Source organism: Salvia hispanica, chromosome 4, assembly GCF_029641045.1.
Source record: "Salvia hispanica isolate PSC_SH4W2 chromosome 4, Shi_PSC_v1, whole genome shotgun sequence".
NCBI classification, from domain to species: domain Eukaryota; kingdom Viridiplantae; phylum Streptophyta; class Magnoliopsida; order Lamiales; family Lamiaceae; genus Salvia; species Salvia hispanica.
The window spans coordinates 57,165,291-57,188,125 of record NC_142695.1 but is presented as its reverse complement, the minus strand read 5'-3'; the positions used below and the strand labels follow the sequence as shown (position 1 = coordinate 57,188,125).

Below are 22,835 nucleotides of genomic sequence, written 5' to 3'. Positions count from 1 at the left end.
TAAAATCCGTGTCATCTACAATTATCAATTTTTTGGAGACGGAGGGAGTACTAGTAAATAAGATAAATTTGTACTCTCTTCCGTCCGACAAAAGATGTCACACTTTCCTTTTTAGTTTGTCTTACAAAAGATGTCACATTTCCATTTTTGGAAAAAGTTCTCTCCCACATGAATATAAAAATTATATTTTCTCTCTTCATTTAACACACAAAACAAAATCTCTTAAAATCCCGTGCCGTCCCACGAGTGTGATATCTTTTGTGGGACGGAGGGAGTATAAATTATGAAGAAAAAATTTTGAACAAAATTTGGATTAATTATTCTGGTCGATTCTATAGTTATTTTTAGCCTACGTATAAAGCTTGGATATATATAATGTGCACATTCATATTTTGTTACTTGAATAAAAATAACATTGTTATTTATTTGAGACCAATCAGACAATAAAATTGTGGAATTAATCCATTTTGGAGATATTACTACGGCTAGGGAAAATATGAATCTTGTTGCACAGAAATAAAAATTTAGTAGTATCCATTTTGATAGTACATAATTAAATTTACTACCCAATGGTTCAAACTCTAGTTTAGTATTCCTTTCGTCCAAAAAAAATAGTCTCTTTTATAGACGACATGAGTTTGAATGAGAAATTGGAAAAGTAAGAAGAGAGAGAGAAAAAATAGGTAAAGTAAGAGAGGCACGGAGAAAAAATACTTGAAATATGGGAGAGAGGAGAAAAAGTGTATGAAGTATGAAAAATAAACTTTTTATTTTTCGAAATAGGACTATTTTTATGGGCGCCCAAAATAGCAAAACGAGACTATTTTTCATGGATATTTAGAAAATAACCCTATCGTTTTGCTAGCACTTTATTCAAAGTAAACGTACAATGTCGCTTGCGTAGAAAATCTTGTTACCTTGAAAATAAGGCATTACAGGGTAGTTAAATATCCTATAAAATTCAAAATTTATGATATTATTAAAATGTTTGAAAATATCAATTCAATAAAAATTCATATACTTGAATTAAGAACATGCAACTCATCAAAATATAAATATCTCAGAACTAAAAATAAAGCTTTAAAAAGTTACTCCCTCCGTCCACGAAAAATTGGGCACTTTGTGAAATGATATGGGTTTTAATGTAGAATTGGTAAAGTAAGAGAGAAGTAGTGTTGGTGGAATGCGGGGTCAATATTATTAGTAAGTGAGAAGTTGTTGAACACTTTCCTTTTTTGAATGTGCCCTATTTTTCGTGAACAACCAAAAATGACAATTTTGCCCTATTTTTCATGGACAGAGGAGCATATATTTATCATTATAGCAAGTCTCAAGATGGAGATAATTAATGAAAATATGCTTATTAAAAAAGTTGATAGTCAAACTCTTGCTCATGTTCAAAAAGGAGAGAATGAAAGATCATATGCATTTGAATGGGAGTTTTTTAATCAGCAGCATCTATTTTCAAAAATCCGTACAACTGATGCTTTAATATCTGGCCATTATTCTTCATCTAAGTTAATTTAGTAATGTTTAAAATCGATTTAGGACAATTTTGTCACACCCCGGCTCAAGACCAACACCTTGTCATCGTCATCAGACACGACGAATTTCATCAACGAATTTAATATCAACCGAGTTCAATTGCACAGTGGTCACATTGAACTTGCTTAGATGTTGCTGCACGGTTTTTTTCTACAATTCTAAAACTAAACAATCGTCTTATCATATGTACGTACCTTGTTTGCATTTCATCCAACGTCTTCATCATCTCTTTCGTAGACGTTGTTGTAGTCATATGATACGCCACATACCTACTTTCAGATACCATAAAATTATGACCATTCAATATTTTGGCTATTAAATCTCGGCTATTAAACATCCTATGCAAAGACATGAGCCTTTGAAGAGGAAAAAAACCACACATCATAATGGAGTTCTCCACAAATTTTATGGTTGGCGATGACGAACTTGACAGAGTTGTGAGAATCAAACAAATAAATTGGGACATTATTTCACGGACTAAGGGAGTAAGTGTAAATAAAGTACTATGGAGTAAGTGTAAATAAAGTACTACAGAGATTTTGTATGTGAGAATTATTTATGTATCGGATTTACAAGATAACGGAAGTAGTGAATTCAAGTGCATGATTCAATTAATTGTGAAAAACAAACTAAGCAATATTGATTATAATTCCAGATCTGTTTCTGATCCGTAATTTCCGTTGTGTATCATAAGGCCCATGCTAATATATAATCGAATTTGTATAGTACTAAATAATTGTGGAATCAATTTAAAAAAATATACATATCAAATTGGGGTTTAAAATTAGATTTTCATTACAAAACAATAAACGGTTGACCGACAGTTGACACTTCTTCTTTTGGGCCATAAATTATAGCAGCCCAAATAATGAAATTGTTTTAAATGGCAGCCCATTTCAAACAATTTACGGTAGTTTATTTATTAATTAAAAATAAATCATCATTAATTTTGAATTAGTTTAAAATTCTGAGTTCGCATTTAATTAAAAAATAAACTTTTCATCAGATTAGTGATTTTATATTTTAGTATTATTTGTTTTCCTATGTAATAAGCATTGATTAAAAAACTACAGAACAAGTATTGATTACGAATCTAGATCTTGTTTTGCCTTCATTTTCAGATGCAAAACACCATTATTATACTAAATTAGAGTAAGTAGTTATAGTTTGGTAAGAAACTAAGAATCAAGTGCTCTCCATGTTGATGCTGAAGACTAATGAACGTATGAGGAGCATGTGCCTCAATCAAATAAAAATGAAGTTGACTATAAGTCATCAATCAACCAAGAATATTCATAATACAAACTCTATTTTGGTAGAGTATTTAGAAAATAACCCTCGCATCTTATTCAAAGTATGCACAACAATTAATGTCGTTTTAGGCTTAAAAAATTCTGTTAAGTTGATAATAAGCCATGCCACGCGCCATTTTGTGCACCATAGGAATATATTAATATTACAGGGTTGGTAAATATGCTATACTAAATTTGAAATATTATTAAAAATTTTGGATATCAATTCAGTAAACAATTATACTTCAACTAAGAATTAAACTTTTGAAAATTAATTTATAATGCTCTAACTCATGCGAAAAAAATACTCCCTCCGTCCGCCATTAAATGACTCAATTTTCCTTTTTCGTGCGGGCAATTTATAGACCATCAGATCTCTAAAAATTCATATAGTCATAAATTAGTTGTAGTTAGAAATTAAGGAGTGAGTGCCATTGAACACACCACTATACTTCTATGTATTAAACAAAATAAATTTTATTTCAAGGTCAAAGATCACACAAACTTCTCACAAGTTTTTACAGCAACTTGTGATTATTACAACTTCATTTTTTCTGATAAAATAAATGCATACAAGCACACAAGCACACCGTACTATAAGAAAACACACAAAACAAAATAAAAAAAGTATAAAAAAATCAATTAAAGTTTGGTTAGAATCAAATGTGCTCCAAATTGAGGCTGGAGAGTGATGAGCGCATGAGGAGCATGCGCATACGACGGCGAAAGCTTGAACGAATAATTCTGCAGAATCAACACCATCGCCATCTTCACTTCCAACATCGCGAAGTTCTGCCCGATACAAACCCTAGGCCCCGACCCGAAGGGTATGAACTTAGGCTGACCCTGTGTGGCCTTGGACACGCCTTCAGCGAACCTCTCAGGTTTGAAGCTGGTGGCGTCGTCCCCCCACAGCTTCTTGTCATGGTGCACTGCTAGCACGGGAAGCACTAGCTGCACTCCGGCTGGTATACGATACTTTCCAAAGTTAGCCTCGCTGTGAGTAAACCTAGTGAGCGTTGTGGGCGGTGAATACACCCTCAGACACTCGTTCAGGATCATGTTCATCTGCAAGAACATACACATGTTGTTAAGTAAAAATGAAGTGGGACAATTAATAAGGGACAGACTAAAATGCAAAACTGAGATACACAATGGGGAACGAAGGGAGTAGACTCTTTCCATTTTGGTCAAGTAAAAGATATTAAGAGAAAAAATGACTGTGATATTGTTAGTAGTCAATAGATCCCCGTTTAAAAGAGAAATTTATCACAAATAAAAGGTGATTAATTTTTATGGATGACCTAAAATATCAAGTATTTGTGCACATAAAAAGTTGTACTTACAACTTTGAGGTGGTTTAGCTCTTGATATTCCGGTTTCCGTTTCCCAAAAACTTGCAAAACCTCGTCCCTAGCGCGGGCTTGCCAATCCTCGTGCTTGCTCAGAAGGATCATTGTCCATACCAGCATAGACGCAGAAGTCTCCTGGCCGGCAAAGTAGAAAACCTTGCATTCCTCCATCACATCCTCCATCGTCATTCCGGATGCATTTCCATGTTCTCTTATCTCCTTTGCATTGGATTCCAATAATATACCCAACAAGTCACCCGAGCTCGGTTCACCGGCCTCCATCGCCTTCATCCTCTTGTTGATGATCCTGAGCACCCGTGACTCGACCTCCGCCACAACCTCCTTCATCTTTCGGTTGTTCTTGGTGGGCAACCATCCCGGGACGGGCATGTGGCGGCCCGCTTCGATGATGAGCTCCACTTGCTTCCTCTGGAGCTGAAAGATCTCCGTCCCTTCCTCGTAGCTACTCCCGAACGCAGTTCTTGAAATCACGTCGCTCGTCATGGTCTGAAGATGAGGCCACACGTCGACTTCACATGATCCGCCATCTGGCACGATCGCATCCCATTTCTTCAGCATGTCAACCGTGCTGACGTGGAAAGCCGGAACCATATGCTGTTGCATCAAAGGTTGAACTAGTTGGTTTTTTAAGTCTAACAGTAAAAAAGGGGTTGTAATTAAACCGGACCGGACAATGCGCTGATTCGCGGTTGAATTAGTCGAACCGGGTGGTGATTGAATTTTATTTTCATTCAAAGTTTCATGTATATGTATACCTTTAATTTCTCAACGTGGAAGGCGGGATTGATCAACTTTCTATGTTTGGCCCATTTTTCTTTCTCGTACGTTGCGAGTCCTTTGAACATTTTTGCAACTGGATTACCAGAGGGCTTCAAGTAAACATTGTTTTTCGAAAAAATCTCTCTTATGATCTCGGGATCGGTGATGCTTACCGCAGGCCTCGGACCGAACCAAATGAAGTTATTTTCACCTGAAAATTGTAACCATTTAGAAATATTTCCAATTGTTGAATAATCTTTAGTGCATACAATAGAAGCAATGCCTTTAGAGAGAGATTTCGGAAAAAAAAAGGGATTGAATTCGCAAGCCTTTCAGAATTCGGGATTAAATTAGCAGAATATGAGATTGAGGCATGCGTATTTTTCAGAATGAGGCATTTATCACAAATCATATAAGTTCCTAATATTGAGTAAAAAATCGATATTCATGATTCATCAAACTTATATAGTGAGTGAGAAACTGATATGTTTTGTGATGTGAACTGAATTTAATATATTCGTGAACTGATAATGTTTTGTGTTCTAACTAAGTAAAGGATTAATAATCCATATTGCATGCATTAAGTGGTGGAAACACTTGAAGTGTTCAAGGGAGGGTCGCATAGAGTTCTCAAAATCTCATGCAAAATGTTACGCAAAGTTTGTTAATAATCCGAATCACCTAAAAAATATATTTGTGAATGAATTTAGAAAACATAGCCCTAATCTAGTCCACCTTTTTTTTTTTTTTTGCAATGCACAAGAAGTAATTAGTTTATATACCATATTTTTCGGTAGCATGGTGGTAGATGGAAGTAGCTCTAGGCTGAATATCATTAGTGAACTCCATGGGTTTGGACAAGGCTTCTCCAGTGATCCTTCCTATCTCTTTGAAATCTCCATAGTAAAGCTTGTAAGAATTTCCCTTGAAGCCCTGCTGACGTAGGATTTTTTCGAGTTTTTTGGGGGTAAACCACACCCAATCCAAAAATTTCCATAGATATATCAGAGCTACAACAGCAATAGAAATAGTGGCTGACAAGATGAAAACATCCATTGTTGTGATAGTTTAGTTTTTGATTTGGTGTGGAAGATATGAGAGGGATGGGGCATATTTATACACTATGATATGGATAAAATAGTGCATGTGGTGTATTAGTTTATAAAATATTTAGATGGATTTCTTGGAAAAATATTTATAGCACATGGAATAATGTTTAACTTATAGTATTTACAACTTGTAGCTGGCTGCTGTCTCCCATAGATCATAGGATAATATCAAAATAAATATGGTATTTTTCATTCATATAATAAATCATTGTGAAAATATTTCATACTATAAATAAAAATACGAAAATCACTGTTTAGAATTTGAAGCTAAATTTTTTTAATGCATATATAAATCATCTTACTGAAACAAATTTATATTGAGCATAAGTTTTGTCAAGATTTTGTATTAACTTGTGTAGAAAGCTAGAAATAATGTTTCATAAAAATAATTTTTTTAATTGCAGAATAATAATCCGGTTATATATTCCCAATTTAAAGCATTTTTTTGATAAATGCCTCCCACTTACATTTTCTTTAAAAAAAAATTAACCTTTTCGAAAAAGATTGGTTTGTGGATTGGTCGAGGTTTCATTAGTTTATAGGTTCATATTGGTGCCTTTCTTTGAAAAGAATATAATAACATAGTTCGATGCATGCTTAATTAGGAATATAATAAATAAAGTTATATTGAAAAGTTAATAGTCAAAAGAGTCTTCTATTCAAAAAGGGACATCACGAATGGGTCATAGCAGCCCAATGGGCTGTATACTTATAAAAAAGACGTGTGTAATTACTTTTAATTAATGGGCCATTGGGCTGCCATATAATACTATTAATTAGACTAATGAATGAATTAATTAATTATGATTAGACTTTAATTACTTAAATCTACAAGCGAAAATAAGCGCATGACCTAGGTTATATACTCAAGAGAATTCAACATACTGAACAATATAAAATAAATTAAATTGAGATTTTTCTATATTTAAATTAAGTAAAGAGGTGGCAGTGAGATAATAAGTAAGATATAATTAAAATATTGTTGGCCGTTATTTTTTTTATGGAATCGTTAAATATTGACCAAAATATATTGTTTCGGAACATAAGGTATCACAACAACAATAATAACTTTTTCGCGAAGAATGATCTTCGGAGAAAGAGCTCACACAAGTTTTTGTCTAACGTTCTAATTTCGTAAGAATCAAGTGCGCGCCATGTTGAGGTTGCAGGGTGATGAGCATACGAGGCGCATGCGAGTAAGAAGGCGACAACCGGAACGAATAACGCTGCAGAATCATCGCGATCGCCATCTTAGCTTCCAACATAGCGAAGTTCTTTCCAATGCATATCCTCGGGCCCCACCCGAAGGGAAAATACGCCCCATTTGGCACACCATCCCCAAACCTCTCCGGCTTGAACTCCTTCGCATCATCGCCCCATATTCTGCGGTCCTGGTGCAACATAATCAACGGAAACATAAACTCCACTCCGGCCGGAAGCCTCACCTTCCTCCCCACCGTGATCTCCTCTTGAACGCAACGAGTTATCATCGCTGCCGGTGGATACAGCCTTAGCACCTCGTGCAAGATCATGTTCACCTACAAATGATTAACAAATTACAAACCCTAATTTAGATCCAATAAACCCTAATTTGAATATTTTTTTTTTCAAACAACTTACAATTTTGAGGCTGTTTAGTTGTTTATAGTCTGGTTTGCCTCTCCCGAAGGCTTGAAGAACCTCGTCTCTTGCACGGGCTTGCCAGTCGTTGTGGTTGCTTAAAAGGATCATTGTCCATGCCAGCAGGATCGCAGTGGTATCCTGGCCGGCAAAGTAGAAGAGTTTGCACTCTTCTATGACTTCGTCGATGCTCATTCCGAACTCTTTTCCTTGTTGTTTTATTTCGTTTGAATTGGATTGCAATAGTAATCCCAATAAGTCATGGTGATCCTCTTCTCCGGATTTTCTTTTGTTGATGATTGCTAGCACTAATGATTCGATTTCCTTCATATTTTGTTTCATCTTCCTATTTCCTTTAGTGGGTAAAAACCTGCAGAAATTTATATGCAAGTATAAGAGAGTTTGGGTAAGTTAATTAAAATGAAAAAACAATAACATAGTTAATACTCAATTGTGATAATCAATTGAAATTTTCTATCTTACTTCTTCTGTCCTTTAATGTGGTGTTCGGTTTCCTAGATAAAATAGTACTAAGATACAATCTAAGATGAAGTTGTGAGATTATTTTAGCTAGAGGGGGTTGGCTATAACTAATTATCACATGATTATCTATCTAGGATTGAACCAAACACACTAAATATTTAATCCCGATATACAATCTTGCAAACCGACCACCCCTTAAAAATACTAACTTCGTCCTTGAAAAATAGAAAAGAGTCTTCGATACATTATTCTCTCTCTTGCTTTAATTTTTCTCCACTTTAACTATTTATTACTCCCTCCACAATACAAGGCCAATTTTACCGGACACGAATTTTAAGAAATATAGTAGAAAGTGAGTAGAAAATACTAGTGAAAGGTGGGTCGTACTTTTATATGGAGTGGTAGTTTTATATTGAAATGTGAGTGAAGTGAAGTTAATGGAATGTGGGGTCAATTACAAAAGTAGTGAAAGAAACAAATATGACATTTATCGGTGGACGGATGAAAATGGCAAAATGAGACACTTATTGATGGACACATTTTATCATTGTTCCAAAATGACAGTGAAAATGAAGTGTGTCAGAGGGAGTATTATTTATTAAAATTTGATTTATAGTAAAATGAGACGCATGTGCACCCCGTGTAAAATGAGACGCATGTGCACCCCGTGTAAAATGAGACGCACCCCGTTAAAGATGCCCTTATATACACACATGCATGCATCACCTGTATCCCGGGATGTGGATAGATCGATCCTCTCCCACGGTACGCTTCGTTTGCTCGCTTTGCAGACGCGATATCTTCCTCCCTTCCTCGTAGCTACTCCCGAACGCAGTTCTTGAAATCACATCACTCGTCATTGTCTGAAGATGAGGCCACACATCCACTTCACAACCTCCTTCATTTCCCACAATCTCATCCCATTTGCTCAACATTTCACCACAGCTCAAGTAGAAAGATGGAACCATATGCTGCTTAATTGCATCAAACAAAATCAAAAACACAAACAATTTCAAACAAAATTAATTCATGCACACTACCTTCAATTTGTCGACATGGAACGCCGGATTAATGAGCTTTCGGTGCTTGCTCCATTTGTCGGCCTCAAGCGAGGCCAACCCTCTTGCAATCAGTCGTTTAACCGGTCTGCCATGAGGCTTCGGAAAAACATAATTCTTCGACATGATCTCTCGAAATATCTCAGGATCGGATATTAAGACTACGGGTCTTGGCCCAATCCAGACAAAGCAATTCTCACCTACACACCAAAACAATCTTAAAACTATTCAAAGATATGAGACTATAAAGCTAAGCCATTTGCATTTTCACTCAAACCTCACATCATACAACAATACCTCAAACTTAGACTTCATTTTGTACCTCAAATTAAACCACACCTCATTTTTTAATTATTCTCTAATTCTATAATATTTTTATTTTCGTTATTTTAAATTAAGAACAACTAAAAGTTCCTACATAACTATAACTTCTACTTACTTTAAATTCATGAAATTAGATTTTAGAGAGTTGTCAAAAATGAAGATGAACTGTAAATGTTTGATTTCGTTTGGTGTTGTATTTATAGAAAAAAAACTAAATTAATTATAAAAGTATAGTAATTTATCAATTTGAAAAAAAAGGTTAACACAACCACTAGCGGGGCTGGGGCCAGACCGCAACTCACAACCTCTTTGCATGCGTTGCTAATGCTCTTAGACGAGAAGAAAGTGAAGTGCATACCGTATTTTTGTAAAGCTTTGTGGTAGAAGGGACTGACTCTAGGAAAAATATCATTGGAGAAGTTGATGGGTATGGACAGGGCTTCTCTCGTAGCCGCCTTCATTTCTGCTAAGTCTCCATGGAAAAGATTGTAAGAATTTCCATGGAAACCTTGCTGTCTCAGGAATTTCTCCAGCTTCTTTGGCCTAATCCATATCCAATTCAAGAATTTGGAGGTGACATATACTAGAGCAAGAATTGCACAAGAGATTGCCAATGAACATGTGAAATCACCCATTGCTAGTTTTGTCAATGAAAGAGTAGTGACATTATTCCATAGATATGGCAATATTTATAAGGGAAAGATTAGTGCGAGGATGTTGAGATATTCATTTGTGAGTTGTCTCACGTTGAACGTGAAGTTAAAACAAAAAAAAGGTGATACTCGTGTTGGATCCAAGCAGGCCAATCACATTCTCCCACACTAAAAAGTGGAGTACTAAGAAAGAAAGCTTTTACTTTGTTGTCTAGTTTAGTGGTCTTTTTCATGAGTTATGTTTTCTTTTGTTCATAAGATTTGTGATTGTGACATGCAAGATTTTCCTTAATTTAGTTGAAACAAATCTTGACATTGAATTATAGGGTCATATTTTACTTACGATTCTTATTAAATATGTGTGTTACCGGATTTAATCGAATACTTTGGGCCTAAGTTGATTTCAGATTAGCTGGGCTCGAAGTCTCAATATGGCCGGTGGGCTCGTGTATAAGAAAATCAATAAAATCAATAATATATTGGTTGAGGAGAAAACGACTTACAAAGTTACAATAAAATATAATATAATTAATTATATTATAAATATAGGATTACGTTAAGATGACAATCCTTTTCAAAGTGACAACGTACAACATTAGAGACATATCCAGCAATATTCATTAGTATGCGTTCACAGATTGCATGATAGTAATAGTGGATTGCTGTGTAGATTGTTGAGTATAGTTGTATAGGCATAGAATGTTTCTGTTTCAGTGCCAGTATATATATAGACAGATTGCTTTTTTACACCATTATTTTGTTTTATAGCTAATACAGCAATACTCAGCACTCCACACAGCAATCCACGTAGTACTATCATGCAATCTGTAGAAAACCATCTAAAACGCTTACTATGATATTGTTGGATACACCCCTAATATTGCTGGATAGCGTGCCACGTGGCAGCACGAGGTTGGTGGTATGTTGTCACTCTAACTATGGTGGCACCCTAATGCTCCCCAATATATATATTTACTATACATATAAATATATTTGGTATTCATTGTAACATAATGATGCTTGTATGTAACGTAAATCACAGTATGCCACAATCATATGAAAATTTATATTGTTATAGTTATGAACTCTTACAATGAGGTATTGTATCATACTAAAAATCACGGTATATGGAACATTCAGTACTTTAAATATTGGGTCCGATATGTTTGGCATACAGATATTCATTATTTTTCCACACCCCCAATAGTGATTGATCTAAACACTAGAGATAATTAAGATTTCATTCATCAATACTCAATAGTTTTCTTCATTGATAAAATCATTATTCAAAAGTAGTAATTACTCATTACAGACATAGATGACCAAAGACACAAATAAACAAATACACAATGACAAACACAACCTCAAATCTTGGTAAGAATCAAGTGCGCTCCATGCTGAGGCTGGAGGCTCACGACCGTAAGAGGAGCGTGCAAATACGAAGGCGACAACCGGAACGAATAGTTCTGCAGAATGGTAGCCATAGTCATCTTCGTCTGCAGCATCGCGAAATTCTGCGCAATGCAGCCCCTCGGCCCCCACCCGAATGGCAGGTAGGTGAGCTGGCCCTTTGTGGCCCCCGACACGCCCTGCGCAAACCTCTCCGGATTGAACTCTTTCGCGTCAGGTCCCCACGTCTCAACATCGTGATGAAGTAGTAGCACTGGCAGCATCAGCTGCACCCCGGCCGGTATGGTCACCTTCCCTGACGCGTCAGCCTTATCAGTGTGACGCGCCAGCATCACTATCGGCGGGTACAGCCTCAGAACCTCGTGCAAGATCATGCCCAACTGCACACCTCTTTAATATTAGAGACTATTTAACATTATACATATATATAGTACGTCTGTTCACAAAAAATAATTTAATTTTTTATTTTTGTTCGTCCACAAAAATTAATCTTTTTCTATTTTCAGTAATATAACCAACGGCCCTTTTTTTATCCTACTTTACCAATTTTAATTAAAAGTCTCTTTTGTCTGTTTCCTACTTTACCAATTTTCATTTAATTATGTGTCATCCACTACTAAGAGAACTTTAGTAGTTATGGACGGAGGGAATATTCACTTAATTTTCATTTAATTATGTGTTTTGGAATTATGAACAAAACGAGGATGGTGTTCACGGATGCAAAGCATATAAGGTATGCGATATAACATTTTTCGATAAGTACTCACAATTTTAAGGTGGTTAAGCTCTTGGTAGTCGGGTTTCCTCGTCCCGAAAGCTTGCAGAACCTCGTCCCTGGCACGGGTTTGCCAGTCCTGGTTCTTGCTAAGTAGAATCATTGTCCAGGAGAGGAGAGCGGCCGAGGTGTCTTGGCCGGCGAAGAAGAAGTTCTTGCACTCTTCCATCACATCCTTCATGTTCAACCCGGACTTGGCTCCGTGTTCTTTCATTTCTTTTGCATTCGATTCCAATAGTATTCCCAACAAGTCTGCGTCTTCCTTGTTGCCATCTTCTTCACTTTTGTTTGCTTCTTCTTCCATTCTTTTGCTGATAATGCTGCAAAATATCGATTCAATTTCTTCAGTGAGTTGCTTCAGTCTCCTGTTTGCTTTCGTCGGCATGTACCTGTACCAGTTCATTATTATTAAAAAATAGTCTCATTTGTGAACAGTACGACTTTTAATGAACATTTGTTAAATTGTGAGAGAGAAAGGGAAAATGTGGTGAGAAAATTCTCATAAATAGAAATGAGACTAGTTTTTGCAGACATATCATAATGGAAAAATGACACTATTTTTTGTGGACGGCATACCTCCATCCAGGAAGGTAGAGAGAGCGATTAGCCTGCAAGATGCATGCGGCTTGCTGTTTTTGGAGGCGGGCGATCTTCTCTCCGTTGTCATTGCTAATTCCAAAAGCAGCCCGCGAAACCACATCAGCCGTCATAGCCTGAAGATAAGGCCATACGTCCAACTCTATCGATCCATCGATCCTTGGGATTTCGTCCCATTTTCTCAGCATAATACTGCAGCTCATGTGAAATGATCCCACCATATTCTGCTCATGCACATAACAATTAATTGTTGTCATCAATAAAAGTAAATATTCAAAAATAAAATACTTCTATTTCCTTAGCCAAAAACCATATAGATGAATGAAACCCTACCTTGAGTTTCTGGACATGGAAGGCTGGATTGATCAATTTTCTATGCTTGGTCCATTCATCATGCTCAAGCATCACCAGTCCCCTCCCAAGCATCTTATTCAGTGGGCTAGTCGGCATCTTCACGAAGGCATAATTCTTCATCAAAACATCTCTTACGGATTCAGGCTCCGAAAGTATCAGTGCCGGCCTTGGCCCGAACCATACAAAGCTTTTCTTACCTGCCAAGATTTTATACAGTGTTATTTTATAAGTTAAAATACAATAACAAAAATTAATTAATATTTTATTTTAGAAAATGTGTCAGTCTGAGTGAGACATGTGTTACCATGATTCTTGAAAGCCGCGTAGAAAATAGGGTAAACCCTAGACACGATATCGTTCGTGAACTCCATGGATTGGTTCTCGGCATTTTTAATGATGGCGGCCGAATCTTTGAGGTCACCAGTCATCAGCCGGTAAGGGTTCCCGGCAAAGCCCTGGCTGCGGAGGTGGTTTTCGAGGCTTTTGGGAGTGAACCAAACCCAGTTCAAGAATTTCCAAACATAAAAGAGGGAGACAAGAGCACAAGATATCAAGAGAGAGCATGAGAAAAGCTCCATATTTTGTGTGGATTGGTTTTGAAGTGAGGAAAAGAGAGGTTCATTTGCTACATTTATAGATGTTAGAGTTGTAACTGAAGCTTTTATCCTTCAATTAAATAGACAATTGGGCATACACGAGATAGGACTATTTATCCAATAGTGGATCACATGTTAATTAGTTACACCTATGATAAAAAAGGAATATGCTGGTTGCGATGCGGATTTAATTTGAACTAGTAGGTATTACTACAAATGGATAAAACAATTCGTGTTAATTTTACTTTTATAGTTAATTTGAAGTAGTAGGTAACGGCGGACACAAGTAATGGTTTTTTTTAATTTTAGTTTTATAGTTAATTTTATCGGAATCATACAAAATCATGTTTACGTTGAAATTTTCGGTCTAAAAATACTAAGGGCTTGTTTGGTTTGTTGTCACGATAGTTGAACACATAACACAAATTTCTACAAAGGAATACAACTATAGCCACAAAATAAGATGATTTCTACTTTTTATTTCCTATTTTTATGCAATGAATATCTGATTGAATAAGCAAAAGATGATTTCTAAGTAAAAATAATGCACCCATTAAAGCTGAAATAAATTATCTACAAATTATAATATATGAATTTAAGTCGCATTTTAAATAATGAAATTTTGTTCAATTAGTACCATTTTTTAAAGTACAATGATGTTTTTAATAAAACAAATGTAATTTTTTGTAAATCAATGGAAAACTTTTCTTAAATAAGCCAAAAGATAATTTAAAAATAATATAACTATCAAAAGTTGAAATAAAGTATACATAAATATACAAATATAAGAGAATGGATGAACGGTATCTCGAGAGATGGATAAGAGAGCATCATTTTATTGTTGCACATTAAAGGAAATGTAACTGACTAAATGAAATAGTACTCCCTTCTTCATGACACATGAAAAATAAATGAATTTAAACTTTACAACTATTTGCCTACTTTATATCCATTCAAGAATCCACCTTTAAACAAACATCATCGTGTTTCTCTTCTATATTTTCCATACAAAATCGAAGCTAATTTGGTTTTATTAGTAAATTTCTCTTCTATATTTTCCAAATTATCATCACCTTTCATTAACCTCATCACATCTTACCCAAAATAATAGATATGGAAAAATTAACAAAAATATACTAATAAAAATTTAATTTTTTTCAACATTTTTTCTAATTTTTACAAAATGATTAGCGTGTAATTTATTTTAAGCTGATTCATATTTAGAAATTAATTTTTAATCTAAAATATTTACTTCCTCCGTCCCCCATTAGGAGTCACACTTCCGTTTCTGCACTCGTTTTATAAAAATGATAATAAATAGTTAAAGTGGAGAAATGGTAAAGTAAGAGAGAGAATAATGTAGACTTTTATTATCCACTTCTCCACTTTACCATTTCTCCACTTTAACTATTTATTATCATTTTTTTAAAACGAGTGCAGAAACGGAAGTGTGACTCCTAATGGGGGATGGAGGTAGTATAATATTCAATTATATATATATACAACTTTTTATGTATATTTATCACTAGTACCCTTGTATTATATGCATTGACAATTCACTTTTATCAAAATTCATGTCACAGTCAATTTTCTTGTTAACAGGTGTAATTAATGATCACATTATCTACTTTGGATAAAAGAATCTTAACCAATAACTTATGTCAAATTTCGTGTCGCATCCACTTTTCTAGAACATGATTTACTATGGATATCCAATCTTATCCCGTGTGTGTCCATTTGTAGCTTCAGTTACAACTCCATCATCTATAAATAACTAATCAAACTTCTACCTTTCTCATCAATCCATATCCAAAACTCAAAATATGGGGCTTTTCACATGCTTTCTCTTAATTTCTTGTGCTCTTATCTCACTCTTGTATGTTTGGAAATTCTTGAACTGGGTATGGTTCACCCCTAAAAGCCTCGAAAACCACCTCCGCCGCCAAGGCTTTGCCGGAAACCCATACCGGCTGATGACCGGAGATCTCAAAGAGTCGACCGCCATCTTAAAAAATGCCAAAAACCAATCCATGGAGTTCACGAACGATATTGTGTCTAGGGTTTACCCTATCTTCTACGCGGCTTTCAAGAATCATGGTAACATACGTCTCACTCAGACTGACACATTTTCAGTAATTAAATATTAAATATTTTTTGTTACTGTATTTTAACTTATAAAATAACACTATATAAAATCTTGGCAGGTAAGAAAAGCTTTGTGTGGTTCGGACCAAGGCCGGCTCTGATACTCTCGGACCCTGAAGCTTAAGAGACATTTTGATGAAGAATTATATGTTTGTGAAGATGCCAACTAGCCCATTGAATAAGATGCTTGGGAAGGGACTGGTGATGCTTGAGCAAGATGAATGGACCAAGCATAGGAAATTGATCAGTCCGGCCTTCCATGTCCAAAAACTCAAGGTAAGTCATAGGAAATTGAAGTGTTTTTATTTGTAAACGTTAATTTTATTCATAACAACAATTAATATTATGTACATGAACAGAATATGGTGGGATCATTTCACATGAGCTGCAGTATTATGCTGAGAAAATGGGACGAAATCCCAAGGATCGATGGCTCGATAGAGTTGGACGTATGGCCTTATCTTCAGGCTATGACGGCCGATGTGGTTTCACGCGCAGCATTTGGAATTAGCAATGACAATGGAGAGAAGATCGCCCGCCTCCAAAAACAGCAAGCCGCATGCATCTTGCAGGCTAATCGCTCTCTCTACCTTCCTGGATGGAGGTATGCCGTCCACAAAAAATAGTGTCATTTTTCCATCATGATCTGTCTATAAAAATTAGTCTCATTTCTATTTACAGGAATTTTCTCACCACATTTTCCCTTTCTCAGTCATATTTTAACAACTGTTCATCAAAACTCATACTGTTCACAAATGAGACTATTTTTTAATAATAACGAACCGGTGCAGGTACATGCCGACGAAAGCAAACAGGAGGCTGAACCAACTCACTGAAGAAATCGAATCGATATTTCGCAGCATTATCAGCAAAAGAATGGAAGAAGAAGCAAACAAAACTGAAGAAGATGGCAACAAGCAAGACGGCGACTTGTTGGGAATACTATTGGAATCGAATGCGAAAGAAATGAAAGAACACGGAGCCAAGTCCGGGTTGAATATGAAGGATGTGATGGAAGAGTGCAAGAACTTCTTCTTCGCCGGCCAAGACACCTCGGCCGCTCTCCTCTCCTGGACAATGATTCTACTTAGCAAGAACCAGGACTGGCAAACCCGCGCCAGGGACGAGGTCCTGCAAGCTTTCGGGACGAGAAAACCCGACTATCAAGAGCTTAACCACCTCAAAATTGTGAGTACTTGTCGAAAAATGTTATATCGCATGCCTTATATGCTCTGCATTCGTGAACACCATCCTCGTTTTGTTCATGTTTTCAAAACACATCATTAAATAAATATTGGTAAAGTAGGAAACAGAAAAAGGTGGTTATTAATTAAAACTGGTAAAGTAGGTTATAAAAAATGTGGTTGGTCATATTACTAAAAATAGAAAAAAATTAATTTTTGTTGGCGAACAAAAATTAAAAAAATAAGATTATTTTTTATGAACAGACGTATATATATAAATATATGTTGAATAGTCTCTAATATCGAGAGGTGTGCAGGTGGGCATGATCTTGCACGAGGTTCTGAGGCTGTACCCGCCGATAGTGATGCTGCGCGTCACACTGATAAGGCTGACGCGTCAGGGAAGGTGACCATACCGGCCGGGGTGCAGCTGATGCTGCCAGTGCTACTACTGCATCACGATGTTTAGACGTGGGGACCTGACGCGAAAGAGTTCAATCCGGAGAGGTTTGCGCAGGGCGTGTCGGGGGCCACAAAGGGCCAGCTCACCTACTTGCCGTTCGGGTGGGGGCCGAGGGGTTGCATTGCGCAGAATTTCGCGATACTGCAGACGAAGATGACAATGGCTACCATACTGCAGAACTATTCGTTCCGGTTGTCGCCTTCGTATTTGCACGCTCCTCTTACGGTCGTGAGCCTTCAGCCTCAGCATGGAGCGCGCTTGATTCTTACCAAGATTTGAGGCTTAGTTTGTCTTTGTAAATTGTTTGTTTCTTGAGTCATCTATATATGTATGTGGTGAGTACATATTGCATTTTAAAGGTTTTCAATAATTGTACAAAAGAGAGAAAAATGAAAGATTGAAATTTGTGTCGTATGCACGTGTCCTTTTTATCAAGTTATTTATATATTCTCACTTTCGAAATACTAGATGAATTAGCATATTATCATAAGTGCTGATGTTGATCCTACAGGAGACTTAGCTTATTGTTGTACGATTTGGCGACGCCGCTACACTCTAATACTAGGAACAAAAATTAGTTGCAAAAAATATGAACATGGAACAAGTACTAATAAATTTCAAAAATAAAGGAAACTAAAATTTGACTTGATAAATACTCCTTATAAAGGTTCATTGGGAAAATGTTATCTAGCTACTATGTCAATGTGTCAAGTTAAAAACAATTCTCCATTATTGAACCTCCAAAAATATGACTGCTAAATCGAAATGAGGCAATTAAGGTAGCTGCTATACACTCTAAATGCAAACTGAAAAGGGTACAACTAATTAATTAGGAGTCATGTCACTTTTCCTCTAATCAATAGATGAGACAATTTTATGCACATATACTCACCTTCCACTTTTAACAATGGGGGTGTTGAATTTGCAAATTAAATGTAAAAACAAGTTAGAGCATATATAACAACTAAGGTGCAGTTTGGTTGTTATAAGAAATTATCATATGATATCATCTATTAAATTGTAAGATTATTTTATTTGGAAGAGTAGCTATGAGTAACTTAATTTTGATAACTTTAAGTAACTACTACCTCCGTCCCTGATCAATTGTCAATCTTTTCCATTTCGGTCATTCCCTCAATATTTGTCACACTTCATTTTTACCATAAATGATAAGTATGTCCTACATTCTACTAACTCATTTCACTCACATTTATTATAAAACTAATATAAAAAAGTGGATCTCACATTACACTAACTTTTTCAGCCAACTTTTTTTAACATTTCTTAAAACCCGTGCACAGTCAAAGAGTGACAATTAATCGGGGACGGAGGGAGTAATTAACTTTAGGATATTAAAAATATCAATACAATAATATGAGTATGTCAACGCAATTTTGAATTACTGAATCGTCACAACCATAAATAATGACATAAACAAACAAACAAACAAACAAACACAACCGAAGAACCCAACAAATGTTACGATCACAAACTCAACCTCAAATCTTCGTAAGAAACAAGGGCGCCCCATACTGAGGCTGGAGGCTCACCACTGTATGAGGAGCGTGCAAATACGAAGGCGACAGCCGGAACGAGTAGTTCTGCAGTATGGTAGCCAGAGCCATCTTCGCCTGCAGCAGCGCAAAGTTCTGCGCAATGCAAACCCTCGGCCCCCACCCGAAGGGCAAGTAGGTGAGCCGGCCTTTAGTCGCCTCCGACACGCCCTGTGCAAACCTCTCCGGATTGAACTCTTTCGCGTCTTCCCCCCATATCTCCGGGTCGTGGTGCAGCAGCAGCACCGGCAGCATCAGCTGCACCCCGGCCGGTATCCTCACCTTCCCTGACGCGCCATCCTTTTCAGTCAGGCGCGCCAGCATCACTATCGGCGGGTACAGCCTCAGAACCTCGTGCACGATCATGGTCACCTGCACGTGTCTCACAATCAGTAGTCTTATTTTTCTATTTTAGTCAGTTTTCAAAAATAAGCCTTTTTCTATTTTTATTAATATGATAAACTACTTTTTTTATCCATCCCACTTTCTATATCCTACTCACTATTCAGTTTCCACTAACAATACGTTAATCATATTTTCAGTCTTCAACTTTACCAATTTTATTTTAACTTATAAAATTAACAATGTTAATAATAATTTTTAAAGTATTAGAATTAAACTAAATGTATTACATAAAAAAACAAACAGCGGTTAACGTGGATTAAAACGAGAGTGGTGCTTATATAAAATATGCAGCATAACATAAAATACTCACAATTTTGAGGTGGCTTAGCTCTTCATAGTCGGGTTTCCTCTTCCCGAAAGCTTCCAACACCTCGTCCCTGGCACGGGCTTGCCAGTCCTGGTGCTTGCTAAGTAGAAGCATTGTCCAGACGAGGAGAGTGGCCGAGGTGTCCTGGCCGGCGAAGAAGAAGATCTTGCACTCCTCTATCACATCCTTCATGCTCATCCCAAACTTGGCACCGTTTTCTTTCATTTCTCGGGCATTCGATTCCAATAGTACTCCCAACAAGTCGTTCGTTTCCCGGACACCGGCTTCTTCTTCCATTCTTGCAGTGATAATGCTCCTAAATATCGATTCGATTTCTTCAGTGATATTCTTCAACCTCTTATTTTCTTTCGTCGGGAAGTACCTGCACCTCCGTCCACAAAAATAGGTCTAATTAATGAGGAGCATCACGAATTTTAATGTACAATTGATACAGTAAGTAAGAAAGATAGAAGGTTATGAGTAAATTTTTATAAATAGAAATGAGATTACTTCTAGTGAAAGGACAAAATAAAAATAAAATATTAAAAACTATTTTTTGTGGACGAAGAGAGGACCTCCATCCAGGAAAGTGGAGAGAGCGATTGGCTTGAATGATGCTCTCGGCTTGTTGTTTTTGAAGGTGGAAGATCCTCCCTCCCTGATTGTAGCTACTTCCGAAAGCAGCGCGTGCAATCACGTCGCTCGTCATCTCTGACAGATAAGGCCATACGTCCAACTCTATCGAGCCACCGGTCGTTGCGAGTTCGTCCCATTTTTTCAGCATATTGGTGCAGCTCAAGTGAAATGATCCCACCATAAGCTGAGCAGAGCAAGAAAATAAAACAACATGCTAATATATTAATTTTTGAATAAAAGTTGCTTGCTCAAAACCAATTATTGTTATAAATGAAAACGAAAGTACTACAAATAATTATATTCTTGTGAAAAAATCACTTTGATTAAAAGTAGTTTTGGTTATTCTTAAGAGAATATGTGGTTTTAAAAAAATTTGGAAAAAAAATTAAAAATTGAATAAGTTAAACCGGGTTGAATCTGGATTCGGGTTGGATATGACCGACACGTAAAGAATGCACCTAAAATAATAAAAAGACTAAAGTTCAAAATTGATCATCTGCAGAGAAAACCTTGTGTGATATTTTTTTGTCCAAAATAATATGTTTGATCCATATTTAACGGTACTATAAAAACAATTCATCGCGAAAAGGACGTCGGTCCGGTTACGGTTCCATTATCCTCAGAACCGAAACCAGAACCGCCGTAGGTAGGACACACCTTTAGTTTCTGAACTTGGAAGGCTGGATTGATCAATTTCCTATGCTTGGCCCATAATTCAGTCTCAAGCATCACTAGTCCCTTCCCTAGAAATGAAGTCAATGGGCTTCCTGGAATCTTCTGGAAGATATAATTCTTCAACAAAATCTCTCTTACAACTTCAGGCTCAGTTATTACCAGTGCCGGCCTTGGTCCGAACCACACAAAGCTTTTCTTACCTGCCAATCAATTCCCACCATTTTCATAAAATCTCAATTGATATAGAAGAGATAATTGTCATTTAAATCATCAAATTTAGTCGAATTCCGATTGATAAGAAAGGTTCTAGAGATGGAATATTACAATGGGTTAATTGACTATGAAATCAGAAAACTTTGGTCAAACTTTGTGATTTTATAGGCTATTAACTCTAATAAAATAACAATTTTAAATTTTTTTACACTATGTCGTCCGTGTATAAAATGATATCTTTTGATGATCAAAACGATGTGTTTCATTAAAATAAATATTTTCTTTCTTATTATTCCATTTCGTCCCAAGAAGATGTTTGTTTGGCACTGCCTAATGAAATAATTGTAAGAGAATAAAATAGGAAATAAAATAAAGTAGATAAATGGTGTAAGAGAAATTAAAATAATTAATTTTTGCCAAAAAGACTCTTTTAACTTAGGATGTCAATGATTAGTTTCCTATTCTAACTAAACATTATTTTAAACATCACCAAAACCATTGTTTGTACATAGAATCGTACAATTAAGAAAAATTGAAACTTATTTATTTAATATTCTATTTTTAAATAGAATAATGAGTAGGAGAGTAAGTACCAAACTTTTGGAAAGCTCTGTGGAAGACAAAATAAACCCTAGGCATGATATCGTTGGTGAATTCCATAGATCGGGACTGGGCGTTTTTGGCGAGGACGGCTATTTCTTTGAGATCTCCGGTCATCATCCGGTAAGGATTTCCGGTGAAGCCTTGGCTGCGGAGGCGCCTTTCGATGCTTTTGGGGGTGAACCATACCCAATTCAAGATCCTCCATATGTACAAGATTGAGACTAGAGCACAAGAAATCAAGATAGAGCATGTGAAAAGCTCCATCTTTGGGGTTTGAATTTGAAGTGAGAGAAGAAGAGGTTGAGGTAATTATAGATGGTGGAGTTGTAACTGAAGTTATATGTGTTGCATTAGTGATTACACTTGTACAAGCTAGAGAAAGATTCATATGTTCCACCTGTCATCTAGGATAGTCATGGCTGATTGGGCGTAACACGAGTTTTAATAAAAATAATTGATATATTATTAGTTTAGAAAACATTTTAAGTTGGGTATAATGGTGGACACGAATGGATTTATTTTATTTTATATCGAGGATAATATGTTGTGAGGTTGTATTTATAATTGTAGTACTAATAATATAATGCTTCTTCATGTTGAATTGTAATTTTGTTCGAGATGTCTTAATTTAGTTGGGTCATTTCTCTTTATGACGAAAAATGAACATTAAATCAATTTTACTTTGTTTACTTTTCTATTTTAT

At 36.1% G+C, this 22,835-nt stretch overlaps 4 protein-coding genes and 1 pseudogene across 5 annotated transcripts; 1 reads left to right on the top strand and 4 right to left on the bottom strand.

Annotated features, from left to right (window-relative positions):
• Positions 1-3,418: 3,418 nt before the first annotated feature.
• Positions 3,419-6,025, bottom strand: LOC125191818 (cytochrome P450 72A225-like). Its single transcript, XM_048089237.2, has 4 exons — positions 5,752-6,025; positions 4,966-5,180; positions 4,184-4,804; positions 3,419-3,905 (listed from the first exon to the last, which is right to left on the bottom strand). The coding sequence occupies exons 1-4, from the start codon at positions 6,023-6,025 to the stop codon at positions 3,480-3,482; spliced, it is 1,536 nt and encodes a 511-aa protein (XP_047945194.2). The 3' UTR covers positions 3,419-3,479.
• A 1,053-nt stretch (positions 6,026-7,078) lies between these two features.
• Positions 7,079-10,198, bottom strand: LOC125196731 (cytochrome P450 CYP72A219-like). The gene is made up of 5 exons (XM_048095344.2): positions 9,922-10,198; positions 9,222-9,439; positions 8,908-9,152; positions 7,699-8,068; positions 7,079-7,616 (listed from the first exon to the last, which is right to left on the bottom strand). Exons 1-5 carry the CDS (start codon positions 10,196-10,198, stop codon positions 7,197-7,199), a joined length of 1,530 nt encoding a protein of 509 aa, XP_047951301.2. The 3' UTR covers positions 7,079-7,196.
• A 1,279-nt stretch (positions 10,199-11,477) lies between these two features.
• On the bottom strand, positions 11,478-13,942 carry LOC125197482 (cytochrome P450 CYP72A219-like). Its single transcript, XM_048096233.2, has 5 exons — positions 13,657-13,942; positions 13,332-13,549; positions 12,978-13,222; positions 12,394-12,790; positions 11,478-12,006 (listed from the first exon to the last, which is right to left on the bottom strand). Exons 1-5 carry the CDS (start codon positions 13,928-13,930, stop codon positions 11,581-11,583), a joined length of 1,560 nt encoding a protein of 519 aa, XP_047952190.1. The 5' UTR covers positions 13,931-13,942; the 3' UTR covers positions 11,478-11,580.
• Positions 13,943-15,760: 1,818 nt separating this feature from the next.
• Positions 15,761-18,146, top strand: LOC125195513 (cytochrome P450 CYP72A219-like; annotated as a pseudogene). Its single transcript, XR_016128741.1, has 5 exons — positions 15,761-16,045; positions 16,153-16,369; positions 16,453-16,697; positions 16,885-17,281; positions 17,595-18,146. The product of XR_016128741.1 is annotated as a cytochrome P450 CYP72A219-like (transcript).
• Positions 18,147-19,078: 932 nt separating this feature from the next.
• On the bottom strand, positions 19,079-22,416 carry LOC125196866 (cytochrome P450 CYP72A219-like). Its single transcript, XM_048095526.2, has 5 exons — positions 22,123-22,416; positions 21,299-21,516; positions 20,581-20,825; positions 20,009-20,387; positions 19,079-19,665 (listed from the first exon to the last, which is right to left on the bottom strand). Exons 1-5 carry the CDS (start codon positions 22,394-22,396, stop codon positions 19,240-19,242), a joined length of 1,542 nt encoding a protein of 513 aa, XP_047951483.1. The 5' UTR covers positions 22,397-22,416; the 3' UTR covers positions 19,079-19,239.
• Between the last annotated feature and the right edge of the window lie 419 nt (positions 22,417-22,835).

Coding starts and splice junctions, on each gene's coding strand:
- LOC125196866 (XM_048095526.2), bottom strand. CDS start 22,396: ATGGAGCTTTTCACATGCTCTATCTTGATTTCTTGTGCTCTAGTCTCA. Junction 20,388..20,580: donor CTCCACTTTCCTGGATGGAG/GTCCTCTCTTCG, acceptor ACGGAGGTGCAG/GTACTTCCCGACGAAAGAAA. Junction 19,666..20,008: donor AGCTAAGCCACCTCAAAATT/GTGAGTATTTTA, acceptor AGACACGTGCAG/GTGACCATGATCGTGCACGA.
- LOC125197482 (XM_048096233.2), bottom strand. CDS start 13,930: ATGGAGCTTTTCTCATGCTCTCTCTTGATATCTTGTGCTCTTGTCTCC. Junction 12,791..12,977: donor CTCTACCTTCCTGGATGGAG/GTATGCCGTCCA, acceptor GAACTGGTACAG/GTACATGCCGACGAAAGCAA. Junction 12,007..12,393: donor AGCTTAACCACCTTAAAATT/GTGAGTACTTAT, acceptor AGAGGTGTGCAG/TTGGGCATGATCTTGCACGA.
- LOC125196731 (XM_048095344.2), bottom strand. CDS start 10,198: ATGGGTGATTTCACATGTTCATTGGCAATCTCTTGTGCAATTCTTGCT. Junction 9,440..9,921: donor CAAAGCTTTACAAAAATACG/GTATGCACTTCA, acceptor TTTGGTGTGTAG/GTGAGAATTGCTTTGTCTGG. Junction 8,069..8,907: donor ATCCACATCCCGGGATACAG/GTGATGCATGCA, acceptor AAATTTCTGCAG/GTTTTTACCCACTAAAGGAA.
- LOC125191818 (XM_048089237.2), bottom strand. CDS start 6,025: ATGGATGTTTTCATCTTGTCAGCCACTATTTCTATTGCTGTTGTAGCT. Junction 5,181..5,751: donor CCATGCTACCGAAAAATATG/GTATATAAACTA, acceptor TACAATTTTCAG/GTGAAAATAACTTCATTTGG. Junction 4,805..4,965: donor TCCACGTTGAGAAATTAAAG/GTATACATATAC, acceptor TTGATGCAACAG/CATATGGTTCCGGCTTTCCA.